General features: G+C 47.7%; 1 protein-coding gene across 4 annotated transcripts in view; it reads left to right on the top strand.

Annotated features, from left to right (window-relative positions):
- Nucleotides 1-16,394, top strand: part of SMARCD3 (SWI/SNF related, matrix associated, actin dependent regulator of chromatin, subfamily d, member 3) — an 89,095-nt gene that overhangs the window by 28,872 nt on the left and 43,829 nt on the right. For 3 of the 4 annotated variants that reach the window (XM_051611023.1, XM_051611022.1, XM_051611021.1), the window contains one exon: nt 15,273-15,496. In XM_051611023.1, coding sequence (XP_051466983.1) covers nt 15,282-15,496 — 215 coding nt within the window. In that variant the 5' untranslated portion in view covers nt 15,273-15,281. Of the gene's footprint in view, nt 1-3,627; nt 3,831-15,272; nt 15,497-16,394 lie in introns of those variants that run through there. The other variant, XM_051611020.1, reaches the window with a different exon arrangement.

The following is a 16,394-nucleotide window of genomic DNA, read 5'->3' as shown; positions in this document are numbered from 1 at the left end:
GAGAATATTTTAAGTTTTGGTGAACACAGAGCTGCTGACAAGTGAAAATTGGAGGAGAGAAACCATTCCTTTTTAAGGCAACCAGCACCTTCATGTACTTCTTCAGTGACCTGCAGATCAAAAAAATGAAAGCATCTGCAAACTTATCTCCCCCAAACCAACTTGGTTAATATATTTTCTAACCTGTCATCTCAGTTTAACAATCTTAAAAGCTTGAATAATAGCACAGAAGTAAAAAACAAACCACACCAACCCATGGGAGAAAAGGTGGCCTCTCAGAGCCCCAAGAGGGAAGGAGGAATGTCAGCCTTTCCTTGGAATGAGATGGGCTGGGAATAGAGCATGAAGTGAGCTTGAAGGTGGGCAGTGGAGGTGTGGGGGGAGACCCCAGGTGTGCTCAGCCCCCAGGGCCTGGTGAAGAAGGACACAGGCATTTCAGAACGAGATCAGTGCCACTGGCATCTTCCAGTCCAGGAATGGCAGGAGCTGCCAGGGTACTTGTAGCAGTTGGGGGAGACTTGGGTTGGACCAGGTATGCTTAAGTACACAGGCACTTATTTTCTATGCTTTTGTAAAACAAAACCCCACAAACATGTAGAAAAAACAGAAAAAGAAACAATTTAAAATAAAATTCTATGATTTTTCTGTTAATTTGGGAGGACACATAATTGCACTGTAACCTTCACCTTTTTGTGCAAATGCCTTGGGAAACAGTTTTCATTGTGGCGAGTGGGAGAATCGCAGGAAATGGGTTTCATTCTCAACCAGGTGATGCTGGGCAAGTCACTTCCATCCATTTGTACCTTATTTTCCATGTTGCAAAACAAAACAACTGGTTCTATTAATTTATTTTCTAAAATAGTCAGGGAATTATCATCACAAAGTAAGAGATGAGTTTTATTTCTACATTATTATTTTTCACTCATCCAGCCTATGTCTGCAGCGGGTCTGCTGCTTCTTAATTTTCAAGCGGATGACCTTGTAGCTGAATGTTCTTTTGAGGAAATCTCTTTGTATCGTGCCTGCTAAGAACATCCAGACAGAACACAGTATGTGGTGTTAAATGGAAATTAACACTTCGCCATCTATCCTCCCGCTCCTGAAGGTAATAAAGCTGTGGATGGAGCTGGGAGCAACTGGAGCCGATTACTTGATCGGCCACTGACGAGAAGCATGAAGGAGCCGCGGCCCCGCACCCCTTCCCGCCCGGCTGCGGGGAGGACAAAGCGCTGCGGGCGCCGCTCGCCCCGCTCTGCGCCCGCCGGGCCGGCCCGCGGGGGCAGCTCCGGCGCTGCCCGCCCCGCCAGCGGGGCCCGGCGGCGTCTGGCCGGGAGCGCGGCCCGGCGGGGAACGAGCGGCCTCCAGCCCCGGCCCGTCCCGCTGCTCCGCTCGGCCTGGCCCCCGGGCGGCGCGGCAGGGGTTAAGGCCGCTCCCGCCCGCCCTTCCCGCCGGGCCAGGCCTGACCTTCGCGGCGGCCGCGCTGGGCATGCGCGCCGCGCCCGGGGCCCGCGGGGCCCGCCCGGCTGCCCGGCCCGGTTCGGCGGGGCCCGGCGGGGCCCGGCCCGGCCCGGCCCGGCCCGGCGCGATGCCTGCCGCCCGCCCTGCCGCCCGGCCCTCTGCCCGCCCGCCCGCCCGCGGCGCGCCCGGGGCCGCGGCTGGCGCGCGCCCTGCCCGTGCCGCTGCCATTCGGTGCCGCTGGCGCTGGCGGAGGAGCGGGGGGACGCCAGGGGGGACCGCGCGCCGCGCCGGCCCTGCCCGCCCCGCAGCCCTTGCGGCGGGAGCCCTCCCGGGCGCGGCCGGCCCGGCGGCGCCGGGCTGTGCTCTGCTCTGCAGCCTTCCCAGCGAGGCCGAGTGCCCGGCCGCTCCCCGCGGGACGGTGCCTGCTCGGCTCCCCTTGGGTGCGAACGGCAGCACCTGCACAGGCCCGTGTCGGCAGCCGCGCCGCGGGCAGGGCGGGCAGGGCGGGCAGGGCTGTCACTGCGGCCTTGGGAACATGCGCCTTGTCCTGCCAGGAGCAGGAGAAAGGGCTCCCGAGGTGGGAGCCGACATTTGTGTGCTTCTGGCATCTGAAAAACATTGCGGATGGAGGCTCAGTGCCACCTTGCCAGGAGTGCTGAGACACAATCATCCAGGTTGGAAAAGGCTCGTAGGATCCAGCACAGCCGTGAAGGGGACCAAGGCGTAGCGGTTTGGCTCCACGCTACCCGTGCTGATAGTTAGGGCACTGATGAGGCCACCCCATTTTGCTTGGCATACTCGTTCTGGGGGACCGAGGGGGATCTGGTAGCAGTGTTCACCCAGAATTTCTGATCCCTGTGGCTGTTGCCACACAGTAAAGCTTGGATTGGACTCGCCCATAAAATGCAGCAGAGGTTGCTGCCTTCATCCCCACGTACAAAAGGCCACGTGATCCTCACGCCTGCTCCTCACCGCAGCTAATGCGGTATCTGCTGTGCTTGGTTTTACTACTGGTTGAGGGCAGAAATGTATTTATTTGTTTCAGACCCGATTCTCTTCTGTTTTCAGTCTTGCCAAAAAACTCACAGCCCCTAGACGAGACTTCCAAGCAGAGGAGTAGGATGAACCCCCCTCGTAACGTGGCAGCATCTTGCCCAGTGCTGTGTTGGGCAGAGGGGAGACGCCAGCCCTGGCCGGCCGCAGACGGGCTGCGGCGAGCAGCGGGTGCCCGAGCCGCCGCTGCCTGCTCTCGTTAGGGAGCAGCCGCTGGGAATGGCGGCCCCGGGGCGCGGCGGAGGGGCCGCGCTGCCGCCGCCCGCTCCCTCCCCGGGGCTGCGCGTCCCCCGGGGCGGCGGGCGCTGGCGCGCCGGGCTGGTGCGATGACCAGCGAGCTGCTGCTGCTGCCTCACGGCAGCCGGGGTGTTAATAATCGAACTGCGTCTGTCGGCCTGGGGTCTAACGGATCCGTCACAGCGGTACCGAGCCATCCCGCGCCGTCCCCCGGCACGGCAGCGGGACCCGGGCAGCGGGAGCCCCGAGCCGCCGCTCCCGCCGCGCTCCCGCCATGCTGCCCCTGCGCTCCCGTCCTGCTCACGCTCTTCCTTTCCCCTCGCTCTCACACGCTGTGTCCCCCCCCGTTCCCAGCTTTCTGTCTCCTGCTGTTTCTCTCTTGTCCAAAGGGGTTAGTTCTCAGTCTCTCATGCTGGAAATGCTGCCAGTGAATGTTTCTGCGTGCTGCCTGCCAGCTCCCTGGGGAAAAGGCCTGGAAATGCAGTGCAGGAGGAGCAGTGGGAGCAAGGGAAAACCATTGTTTCTCACTGCTCGCCTGCTGCATTTTCTAATGGGAAAACGCTCCCTCTGAGGTGCCGAGTTTTATGTCACTGCTGAAGTTGCCCCCTCCCCCTTCCCCCCTGCCCCAGAATTTACCATCCCTTGGTGCAGAGGAGGAGAGGCTGCAGCACTGCTAGGAAAAAGCTGAGACGTGTTTTCAATTTGCCTCCTGCTTATCTCTGCTGTTTGGACAGAGAGGTTTAAAAAGCTGGATTTTCTGTCCCTGCAGAGTAAACACACAGAACCCGGCAGCACAAACTATTTCTGGCTTATCAGTGGAGGAATGCAGCAGCTGAGGCTGAGAGCGAGTGGGCCGTCAGGAAGGCCCTGAAGGGGCCCCCTCCCCACTCCGCGCTATTAGAAGTGTGAGAGCCCAGCAGGACTCAGAGGGGAGAGTTGGAGAAAAAGGCAGAAAAGGGAAAGAAAGAGGAAGAGAGAGAGTGAGAGAGGCTGAGCAGACCCTGATGGCTACAGACGAAGTTACAGGAGGGGCTCGCAAAGCTACGAAAAGCAAACTTTTTGAGTTTCTGGTCCATGGGGTGGTGAGTCGGGAAAGTTAGTGAGCTGGCTGGCTCTGAATAGAGGGATGAGTGGAAACTGGAGGCTCTGTGCTGGGCTGGATCGGCTCCTGCAGTGTGCTCCTGGGGTGCTGGTAACTGCCTCGCCAGGAGAGCACCGGGGTCGGTAAAGCCCCAGAATATGCACTGATTCATTGATAATGTAGGCTTGTGTCTGGGGGGATGTGTGCTGTGATTTTTGCTTTGATTCTCCATGAATGGTGAATAGCATGCTTTTGAGCCTGGTCATGGTGCAGAATCTGCACTGGATCTGACCCAAATGGGCTTGTAGGACACTTTGTTCTGTAATCAAACTTGTGTTTTGAAAAACAATTCTGATGAAAGCCTGATGAAGCCTTGTGGTGCTGCCTCTGGTTCTTGTCTCCAGTCTTGGCTCTTGTGTATCCTCTGGCTACTTAACAGGTGACTTTCAGGGGCTTGAAGAGATTAGCTCTGCAGATCTGTAACAGTCTATGGGAACTCACCCATGAGAGAATTTCAGGTTGCTGTGTTAAATTAAAGCAATCCTTCAGATCTTTACAAATCTTCCAGCTTTTGTTTAAGAATCAGGTCTTCGATCTCCATTTAAGGGGAAGTGCTAACCCTGTTTTGCTGCCGTTGGAAACGATGTTCTTTAAATGACTCTCTAGTGATTGAGAGCAGTCACCATTTATAACATTTTGTTTTCTAGTATTGATACACATTTAACAAAAATAAGACTGTTAAAGAGCCCTGAGGAATGCAGATGTTTGGCTACTGATAGTCCTGGGTGTTTTTGCTCTTGAGCATTCTGGCACCTCCCGTGACACCTTTTTTAAGACATCAGGAGGGGGCTGTTGTGCAAAGGTCATAGAACGCGGTGGAGCTCACCGCAGGCTCCTCAGTTGTCTCTGTAATTCAGGCATAATCCAGATGTGTTGGAACTACTGTGTGTCCTGCAGATCCTGGATGTGGTGGGACTTGCAAGGCTAAGGGCTTTCAGGGGGCATTCTGTCTTGGTGAGAGCAGTGAAGAGCTGAGGTGGTGCCAGGGTAGAGGAGGAGTCTGCGAGATTGGTGGGTGTAGAGGGATGGCTGGGGAGCAGGTGAGCAGGGGTTTTGGTGTGGACATACAGGTTCATTGAGGTGGTCTGGCCCAGGGTGGCTGTAGTTGGACAGAACCATAGGCAAGTTTGGAGGGGTGGGCATGAGGGATGCTTTTGCCTTTTCCAAGGTTTCTGTTGGCATTTGCACACCAGTGGACTTCCTTTAGTATCAAAAAGAGTGTCAAAACCAGTTATGGGTATTTGCTTCTTACACGTCTATATGGACTTTATGTAAAAGCAGCATACTGGCCTCTTCAGCATAGGAATCTTTAATTTATGCCAGAATGAATATAGCAGAACTCATTTCCATTACTTATTTGGATACTAGGAAAATCTGCCTTTTCTGCCCTGGGAGTTTTGGCACTAGTGGCATCTTCCTTGAATATCTGCATTTGTTTGTTGTCTTCCCCCTACTTGTTAGCGAGGATGAGGCTTCTGGTCTGTGATTCTGTTTCCTGAACACCTCTCTTTTCCTCCATGATGATCTCCTTTAGTCCTGTTTTTCCTTCCCTGTTCTTTCCTTTAGTTTTTTCCTCATCTCAGGTCAATTTTGATCAAAACACAGGTTGAGGTAGTCTGTCTTCCATTACTTAAAAAATGTTTAAGAAGTCATGTCTTAGTTTTGTCTCTTTAGATCCTGAATTCTACCAAATCAGAGAATGTGCCATCCTAGCAATTACCTTGAGTTTACATATTGCTGACTGTTGAGTTTTATTACTATCCATAGCGTGTCAGCATCTGAATTCGTTGCTTGAAAAATCAAGTTATATAGCAAACTTTACTGGACTTCTTTGGAGTCAGATTCTGCTCTAATTTCAGGGAAAAATCTCTGCAAAGAACTTTTTAATATATTTTTTAATTTTCTCTAAGATAACATTTTTATTCATTTTTTTTGCAGGCTTCTTTTTTTTTTTTCCCCCTTGCCCAAAATTGCTAGAGGCAAATAGAGGTAGAATGTTGTGAGAAATTGTTTTGCTATTGAACACTTAAATGAACAGGATAATTTTGCTGCATTTCCTAAGGGCAGTTAGCTTTTGGATTCACTTGACCTTTCTCGAAACATATGTTCCTTTGCTAAGGTCACTTTGCCCTTTGCTCTTGTGCACTTGATCTTGCCTTTGTTCTTTTCCATATTGCCAGCTTAGACAATGTCTTCTTCTTTGTGTGTCCCAGTCAAATAGGATACCTCTGAAAGGTGATATCTCTTACTGGTCAAAAATCTCAAGTCATTCTCATCCTGCTCGAGTTCGTGATAGTTTGTTGCACCTCTGGTTAGCAGTTCTTCTTAAAAAATTTACATTTCTTTTAGTTATTTACTTTTAAAATTATTTTATTCATGTTTTATTAGGGTCTTGCACATTATTTTTGTGGAGAGAATTTTTTCCCAAAGGTTTCATTCTTTACTTTGTCCTTATTTTTGTTCCTCTGTATTTCTGGCACTTTTATGGATAAATATGTCTTTAATCACCACATTTATGTTAATTTATTTCATTATTGATGCATTTTCTGCTGTCCAGTAGTACACTTCAGGCTGTCTTTATGACATGTCCCTCTGGGTGTCCAGCTATTGCCTTAAATTCTGTTGACCCAAACCAAGTTGTTCATTTTCCTGCAGGCCATTCCTCTGGACCCTGTTGTAGGCCTCTCTGCTGGCTGGGTCCCTTCAACAGATGTTACCTTTGTCTCCTTTTTTTTTGCCTTACTCAATCAGGTATCTTCCCCTATCACCTTGGGAAGGTCCATGGTGCAGATCTTGTCAAAGCTCTTGTCCAGACATCCGTCCTCTTGCGACTCAATTGCAGCAATCTTCTCTTTGGTGCTTTGTCCTGTTGACCTTGCCTGTGTCATCTTCACGCAGGAAGCTGCTGAGAGGTTTGTTTTCTTGTCCTGTCGTTCTGACCTTTTTAATCAGCTGCTGAGTCCTTTTTCTGTTCCCACTTCATCTTCCTTCCAAAACCAATCTGCTTAACTTTTATATCTAAGATGCACCTATAAAGGTCTATGTCCCTTTCTTAACAAGTCATATTTGTATTTACAATATACTTGCTGTCAGTTCAAATCACCTTCTTTTTCCCATAGTGATCTTGTTCTTTGTCCTCTATGCTGGGCTTAGGAAGCTCTTCCTGTTGATGTAAGTCCTTATCCATATTTGTTTTCTGCTAATACACCTTTTTTTGTAGCTCCTGCTAATCTGTACACTTTAATATTAGTTACACATAAAGACTGCTAATTTATACAAACATATGTATCACTTCTGTGACTCCTTTGCTTATCCTCAGTCTTCTTTTTGTCTGGTTTTCTACCTTTCAAATGTGGTCATAGAATTTTATTCAAAGTACAGCAACTGTATGATATGAAATGGTGTTTAGTACAGTGAAAGAGGGTTCTCAAAGCATGACATCATGTCAACAAATATTTTAATATAGTGATAAATAACTTGTTGCCAGTGCTAAAACAGACAAAAAGACAGGTCTGGTGCCCCAAAGATGTGTTTGGAGTGTCCAGTAGATTTATGAGTGATGTGGAAAAGGGGATAAGCAATGAATTTCATAAACCATTTTTGCATTGCCTCATAAGTTGCTGGGTTTTAAATGAACTGCGACCATTCAGGAGGAAGTCTGGGATGTCACTGTGGGTTGCCCAGTGTGTAGCAGCAACCACTGCTGCTAAGAAAGCAAGGAAACTGGTAGCCTGACTAAGAAATGAGGCAGAGAAGAATACAGAAGCAATTGTAAATCCATGACATGTACTTACAAGAATATTTTTCTGATTTTGGTCATCTGCAACAAGAAGAGTAAATTTGTAATGGGAAGTCTGTGAAGACTTCATCAATGAGAGAATGGGTGGGGTTTTTTATTTATAATACCTAAGGATGGAGACTGGTTAGGAAAGTTGTAAAATCTCTTGTCACTGGAGGCTATAGGCACTGGGTAGAGAAGTAAACATCTATCAGAGGATGGATATACCGGAGAGACTTCTTTGAGACAGGGAGGAGTTGGGTGACTTCAAGGACTCATATTTCAGTGTATTATAAAAATTATATTTGGATCTAAATACGATATCGCCAGAGCATAAATCAGCTTCCACTAGAAGGTCTAGAGAAGAGCTTTATGTCCTGTGGGTTTGGGGCAGTTTGTTCCACTTCCCTGACACAGACAGGGCTGCGTGGAGTTCCCAGTGACACTGGCAGGGAACAGGTCCTGGAATGGAGTCACTGCTTTGCTGCATATGTTTTTCCTGGTCAAACAAGGAGGTGTTTGGGGTGAGGGTATGGCAGCCTGGAGAGACCAGGGGACCTCACCACAGTGAGGACATTGGTGGGGCAGGGACTTGTGGCAGCCTGGTGAGAGAACACGTGCAGCGCCGTGTGAGCAAGCTGCCCACAGAAACCCTGGGTTTGTCCTTTCCTAGCCCTGGGACTAATTGCAGGCTAACAAACACAGAAATGTTCACACAAAATTAAGGAAAGAGAATCATACTAATTCTACCTAGGGCTTTAATAAAGAACAGTGTCATTTAACTCTGTATGGGCTTGTTAAGCATATTTGAGTTGCTCATTGAGAAAACCTGGATCTGCTGATGAGTGTAGGTGCACAGATGTAATTGATCTGTAAGGAGTTTGAATTGCTCTTCTATTTTTTTGAAGAAGAAATACTGTAGGAACATGTATCACATTGAATCATTTAACCCTGTCCCCACTTTCAGGGAGCAGCAGAAGACTGCATGGCAGTACAGGAGCAAGGCAAAAACCTAGTGATGCTTCATCCAAATGTTCTGCACCTTGTAGCTCTGGAGCTTTCTGACCCAAAATTGCCTTCGATGTGTGTCGTACCTCTGTATGGATTTTGTTTATGTAGGTTAGTCCAGTTCTGCCTCCCTGAAGCTATATAAACTTCTAGCATTCACAGCGTGTTGTGTCAGGAATTTTTGCAGCTTATCTTACATAAAGAAGTACCTGATCCTGCCAACTGCTAGCTGTTGATTAATTCTTGTAAGGGAAGCACCGGGAGCTCTTTACAGCCTCCTCTCTCTCTCCATGCCAGTCAGGATGTTGCAGAGCTCATTTGTTCCCTCTCCTCTCCCAAAGCCATCGTCTTAACAGGGTCAAGAGGTGCATTCTGATACCTCTTCACACAAAATCTGTTCCAGACATTCTGTCACGCTTGTGAATACGATCAGATCTATTAAAATCAGCAAGTTGATGGAACTCAAAGGTGGTATATTATTTTTCTTGGTTGCATCCAAGTTCTTCATTTGAGGTTTGGTGTTTGATTATTCTGAGCTGTGAATGGACATAGAAGGGGGATCACTGAATTGCAACTCAAGTTACAATTCACAGTTCTGTAAGTGTGATGTTTTCTAAGTCCAAGATTTTTGGATTGTCATGAACGTTATTTAAAAATGTGTGGAACACTTGGGTTTTCATTCTAGGGTGTGAGAGCTTTTGGGAAATAGAGAGGGGCAAATACAGCCAACAAGCAAGAAGAACTGCAACACTGATGTTTCTGCTTACTAAACCCTAAAAGATTCATAGACATTAAACAACCTCCTATGAGGTAACATCTGTAGTTACAGAGAGAAACCACCTACAACCTCTTTCTTGTATTTCTAAAAGTCTATTTTGAACTAGCACATTCAGTGGGAGACCATTTGTGCGGTCAGAAGCCTGTTGCCATCAGACCATATCAGTCTAGTCCAAATTTCTGAGCTGTCCAGAGAACTTCTAGTGACCCATTCTGACCTCCAGACAGCATCTGGCATCTCCTCTTATGTTTATTCTGTATAGAAATGTAGTAATGCCTTGACACAATATGTTGTCTTGCCAAGGTAGCTTCTATTTTTACTTTAAAAAATACATTAAAAAATACATTTAAATATATTTTTAGTTATTTTTAAAAAAAAAAAGTTTGTATAATTGTTGTTGTTCTCGAAAGTGTCAGTGTCTCTGTCTCAGGGGAGCCGTGGCTGTTCCCTCCCTGTCCTGGGAGGTGGACAGGGCCCATGTCTGTCAGGACAGGAGGTGCTGTAGGTGCAGCTCAAGGCTGTATTGCCTTGCAGTGACTCCCTGCCCTCAAGTCCCTTTCTGAGGCTCTTTTAGGTGTTTTTGCTTTGCTTTTCTTGACACTGTCTTGTCCTTTTGCCTGTCAGTTCTCCATGGTATTTACCTCTATCTGGTATGTCCAGACAGGAACCCTCTTTTTTTTTTATGCTTCACCATTTTGGTTACTATGATGTTTATGTCCCTGGAGAAGAGACCACAGTAGAAAACACAGAAAAGCATCACTCCAATGTTGTCTAATTTCTGCCATCAGACAGGAGGAGTTCACTTGAAGAATGACAAAAAGGAAGAGGCAAGAGGCCATCCTGGGATGAGAGGTTCAGGCAGAGCAGAAAGCCAGATGTGGCTTGGGAGGCAGGGGCAGGGAGGTGGCAGCAGTGTTGGGGAGGTGGTGTCCCTGCTGCAGGGACAGGGTGCTCAGCTCCGGAGGGTGTAGCCAGGGCAGGGATGGGCTGTGTGCAGAAATGGGGGCAATCCCAGTTCTTGGGATCAGCACACACAAAGTGTTGGTTCTGTGCCTTTCTCTGCACCCTGTGCTGTTGGCCTTGCTGGGCTGCTCTGCTTCTTGCTTCATCTCAGAGCTGTGAGAGTGGTCCTTTCAGCTGAGGGCACCCTGTGCTCTTCCTCATTTTATACGTCCCACAGTGATTTTACCCCCTATGCAGTGAAGTGCTGAAGTGGTGCAGAGGAATACACGTGAATGGAATCGGGAGGAGAAAGGGTGATAGGAGTGTGAGTAAGAACAGAGTTGGGTCCTGCAGAGAGTCCTGGGGTAGATACCTCCCAGGAAGGAGGATGTGTCAGTGCTATTTTGTGCTGCAGCCTTCACCATGGGTGATACTTGTTCAGGACAGATTCTGTCCCTCTGAGGAAGAGAGAGGCGGATCCTAACTCACAGACAGGTGCAGCTCCAAGAGGTCTTTCAAAAGATGTAATGTTATAATAATACTCTCTAGTATCAAGACTTTTTATGTCAGTATTACGAACAATTCAGTGTATTGTCTGTCACTGTCCTGTCTTGCACGTGTTTTTAGCAGCAAAACAAGCTTTTAGATAAGGCAAGGTACTGCTTGTGTGTTCTCCTTTTATAAAAGTTTAGGTAGGGAAAGCATTTCTGTGTCTTGGAGTGTGGTGGGCTTGCAGCAGGGAGATGGCAGTTGGGCAGTGACTAATATTTTATCTATGGGTGATACCACAGGTGGGAACACGAGAAGGGAGAGGAAGGAATGAGGTGCGGCAAGGGGTGAGACTGAATGTGTTTTTGCTGGAGCCGTCTCCTCTTTCTGTTTGTCCTTTCTCTACGTTTCTCTATTTTGATGCTTAACAAAGGGAACTGAAGGAAGTTCAGAGGTGTCGGATTTAGACTGAGAGTACATTTGGCTTGCTGACCTTGTTCTCCAGGCCTTATGGTGTCCTCTGTAGGAGCAGAGAAGTGGGCCTGCAGTCTGGTCCTTGTGGCTAAGCAGTCTCCAGGAGGGCTGGGATGAACGTGAGATGGCTGTGCCCAGGATCCTGTCTGCTCTGAATGACTGTGAAATGTCCGCAGCTGATTGACGGGCAACAGCAGGCCCAGTACTCTGCTCTCTGCTGGAAGGAGGCCACAATGTGTAGACTGACAGACAACAGGGAGATCTTAAATACAAGCTCAAGTGAGAAGCATTTTCTGGGCCGTTTGTTTCTGCTGACTCTGCCTGGGTCAGAGGGTGGGGGTGAGTACGTGGGAACCGAGGGAGCTGCTCAGTTCCAGCCGTTTTCCTTCCTCCGTGTTTATGGGAGAGATGTTTCCAGCTCTGCACAAATCCTCAGTTTTGCCTGTTGCTGCCTCCTGCTGATGCTCTCTCTGCTCAGTGGGCAGCACAGTCTCTTCCTGTGTGAACACGTGCTGAATTCACCTGCTTGGCTTCCTGCCCCAGCCTTCCTCTCTGCCTGTACCAACTGCTGCCTTCGGTTCTTCGCTGATCAGTCCTTCCCCTCTGTCTTCTCCAGGTTCCTTCGTGCACATCAGTCACCACAAGGAATATCTAAGACTTGTGATGATCAGGGAGTGCCCCGAGCTGGGGCTTTGGGGACTACAGTGGATTTGGGTTGTTCATTTAGAGATGAAACTCCAAATTATATTTAGAGTTATCATAGAATCATAGAATCCTAGGGGTTGGAAGGGACCTCGAAAGATCATCTAGTCCAACCCCCCTGCCAGAGCAGGGTCACCTAGAGTACATCACACAGGAAGGCATCCAGGCGGGTTTTGAATGTCTCCAGAGAAGGAGACTCCACAACCTCTCTGGGCAGCCTGTCCCAGGGCTCTGTCACTCTCACAGTAAAAAAAATTTTTCTGATATTCACCTTAAACCTCCTATGCTCCAATTTGTATCCATTACTCCTTGTCCTATCACTGGTCATCACTGAAAAAAGCTTAACTCCATCTTCTTGACACTCACCCTTTACGTATTTGTAAACATTGATGAGGTCACCCCTCAGTCTCCTTTTCTCCAAACTGAAGAGACCCAGCTCCCTCAGCCTTTCCTCATAAGGGAGATGTTCTGCTCCCTTAATCATCTTAGTAGCTCTGCGCTGGACTCTTTCCAGCAGTTCCCTGTCCTTCTTGAACTGAGGGGCCCAGAACTGGACACAATACTCCAGATGCGGCCTCACCAATGCAGAATAGAGGGGGAGGAGAACCTCTCTTGACCGACTAACCACCCCCTTTCTAATGCACCCCAGGATGCCATTGGCCTTCTTAGCCACAAGGGCACACTGCTGGCTCATGGTCATCCTCCTGTCTACCAGGACCCCCAGGTCTCTTTCACCTACACTGCTCTCCAGCAGGTCAGCCCCCAACCTGTACTGGTGCATGGTGTTTTTCTCTACACTTGCCCTTGTTGAACTTCATCAGGTTTTTCGCCGCCCAAGTCTCCAGCCTGTCTAGGTCTCTCTGAATGGCAGCACAGCCTTCTGGTGTGTCAGCCACTCCTCCCAGCTTGGTGTCATCAGCAAACTTGCTGAGGGTACATTCTGTACCCTCATCCAGGTCGTTGATGAAGATGTTGAACAACACCAGTCCCAGTACCGACCCCTGAGGGACTCCACTAGTCACAGGCCTCCAACTAGATTCTTCCCCATTGACTTAATTAAATTTTTTAATTAAATATTTTAATTTTATATTTAGAAATTATAAAAGGATGAGACAAAGATTAAATAAACTGTGTTTTAATTTTTTATTTTATTTTGGTTATTGATGGCACAAAAAATGTTTTCATCCCACCCCCAGTGGACTGTCTTGCATACCCCCTGGGGTGCATGCACCTCAGTTTGGAGACCACGACTGTACTTCTCCCAAACACTTTCCTGGTCTTTTACTGTAACTCAGAGAAGTTTGGTAACTCAGAGAAGTTTCTGAGCCAGATGTGTTTTGCGTGTCATTAGCATCCCCTGACTGACCACTCCGTGGCCAGACATCCCCTTTTGTTGGTCTGTGAGCCTGACTCCTCCTGGCTCCTCTGGAGGCCCCAGTGGATGTTCTGGAAGGGGCAGTGAACAGTCAATCCCCAGCTGCCCTCTCCAGGCCACTCATGACTTCGCAGAGCACTAGCAACTGCCCTCTTAGGTTACCTTGCATCACCTCTTTCCAGGTGGAAAATCATAGTGTATTTACTTTTACTTAAGTGAATGCAGTTCCTTCTGTGCCAATATTTGTAGTTTTGTCAGATCTCTTCCATTACTGAGCTGCAGGCACCAGAACTGCACACAGCATTCAGCAGGTGGGCACAGCTCGGGCAGTGGCACAGGGATGTTCTGTGTTCTCTTCCTGGTCCTTTCTTTTCTTCATTGGCTTTTTTTGACCTCTAATAAGCAGCGAACTGATTTTTTTATTGTATTTCTCTGGAAGTCTGTTTCAACTCCAAGGTCTTGTTTCTGTTGGGCAGCAGTCAGCTCAGAGCCCGTTGTTTCGTATCTGATGACTGAATTGTTTTTTCCCATGTGATTCACTTCAATGTGTATTTAAATCCATTTTCATCTTCTTTTTAAGTGTTCATTCTATCTCACTAAGTCCTTCTGCAGTTCTTTGAAGCTGGCCTTCATCCTTGCCAGCTTGAATAACTTAGCATTACCAGCAAACTTTTAACTTTCTTGCTTTTTTGTCTTTCCTTTTTTTTCCCAGGTTGCCTGTGCATATGCTGAAAAGTGTGAGTCCTAGCAAAACTGTGCACATGCCTTCCTTTTATTTTCAGAACCAATTACTTTTACTTCATTTCTATCCTTTAACAAATTATTTACCCATAATGGATGCCACTGCTTCTTGGTTTCCTTAGAAGAATTTGTAGACAGACTTGACTTTCAAAAGACTTTTGTGTATGATTGTTCTTACTCACTTACTGGTTCAAATGCTTATACAGTGTGTGTGTATTTGTATTTTCACATATACATAGACATATAATAAACATCTTGATAATTACTAGAATGAAACTAAGGTCCCCATTTTAAATTGCATTTTACATTTGGTAATTACGTTACCGTTGTTTTGCCTTGATGACTATACATTTTTAGGATTTAGAATTGAGTTTACAGTATGTCTTATACAACATTAAGATTCTGATTTGACCCGAAGTATCTCTCCAGAGCACCCTGAAGTCAACATGTCAGGACTTCAGAATGCCTACAGGGGCTGCTGACAAACTACCATATTTCTTTTATTTTTAATTTTTTGTTTCAATTTTAGAGGCTTGATCACCTACATGACCTTTTCTTTAAGGATTCTTGTCGCTTTACGAACATACACTGCTTTCCAGTGTAGGTGGAGGAGAGGGCTCTTAATGGAAAATGTTTTATTGTCATGTTCTCATGGTTCACTTTTGCTTGTCCCAGTCTCCCTGCTGCTCCAAGCAGCCTAGTCAGTGCACAGGCTGCAGCTCTGTAGATGTGAGCTGGCCTGGAGCTTTGATTAGCAGGTTGCACTGTGTGCAGCTGCCCTGGGGCTCTTTCTTCGGTCTGAAGGTAGAGCTTTCTGCTGTCAGCTGGACTGGATTTGTCACTGACTGCTGAGTGTTCTCCCAAGACTAGTACTTTTTATCCCTGTTTCTTGTCTGCTTAGTCATTGAATTCCTCCTTTCGATGTCCAGGAAGTAGCAGTCCAGAGCTCGTGTGCTCTGTGCTGCCGCTTTGTGTTTATCAGGATGGTGACAACAGTGAACTTGCTGGAGCTGGAGTCTGATTTTGTACAAATGTCTTTGCAGCTGAAGAAACGGGGACTAAACTGGCTCTTCTTTCTGTTCTGCTTCTTCTCTAGCGACCTGGGATGCCATCAGGAGCTCGAATGCCCCATCAGGGGGCTCCCATGGGTCCCCCGGGTGCCCCGTACGTTGGCAGCCCCTCCGTGCGCCCGGGGCTGCCCCAGCCCGTGCTGGAGACCAGCAGGAAGCGTGCGGCGCCGCAGCAGGTGCAGCAGCAGCAGGTGCAGCAGCAGGTGCAGCAGCAGCAGCAGCATCAAGCCACTCAGAGCAGGACCAGGAGGTGAGTGTTCCAGAAGGAAAACAGGGGAGGGCAGCTTGAGGAACTTTCAGCACTGGGTAGGACCTATAAGATCAAATGAGACAGAAGATGGGCATGTTGTCAGTTTCTTAATGCAGGAGAAACATTGGTAAATTTTACTCTTTTTGAATGGTCTTGAACAAACTAACCTCTACTCATGCCTGGTTTTGCAGTCACAATGCTTTTGCCTCGCAGGTTTATTGAGCTATAAATTTGGCCATTATATTTAGTCTTTAAAGTTAATGAACAGTTCTTCCCTAACATACTCTGTTCTGTGTAGTTTCTTTGATTTCTAACTGGCTAACAAAATGGTTTGTGAGTGAGACAAGTTGAAAAAAATTGTTGTTGGTCACATGAATACTTGTACTATTGTCACTCAGGAGAGTGGTCATAAAACTTGCAATTGTTGCAGGCATTCCTGCATATGAAGTAAAGAGGTATGCATAGGAAAGAATTTCATAGAATTAAAGAGATTTTTTTTAAAGGGAACCTTCTTTTTAAAATACGCCCGCATTCTCTCCTGAGTAACAGTTCACTCATTTCTTTTTGCAACTTACTTGATCTCAGCAGTCGTGAATTCTAGGGTGTGAGCCAGTTCCTGATAAACACGTAGGGTGCAGCCATCTAGGTGGTCTGCCTTTTGCAGAATCCCTATGGGTCTGTATAGAGATTGGGTGTTCTGGTGGGGTCAATGTGTCTGGGTGGAGGTAGAGCGTGACTCTCTAAGCTCAGTGCTTCAGAAGCCCTGCTCTGTCCAGGTTATATGCCTTGGATCAGCAAGCCAGACTTGGGAATGCTTGTATCTGGGATGCATCTGGAAAGGACTCCAATCCTGAGTGTTCTAATAGAGTAAGATTGAATAAGACTGAACACAGAAGGA

The sequence above is a fragment of the Apus apus genome, chromosome 2 (assembly GCF_020740795.1).
Source record: "Apus apus isolate bApuApu2 chromosome 2, bApuApu2.pri.cur, whole genome shotgun sequence".
Lineage (NCBI taxonomy): Eukaryota > Metazoa > Chordata > Aves > Apodiformes > Apodidae > Apus > Apus apus.
Note: the sequence above shows the minus strand (reverse complement) of the source record. Positions and strands in the feature narration are given on the sequence as shown.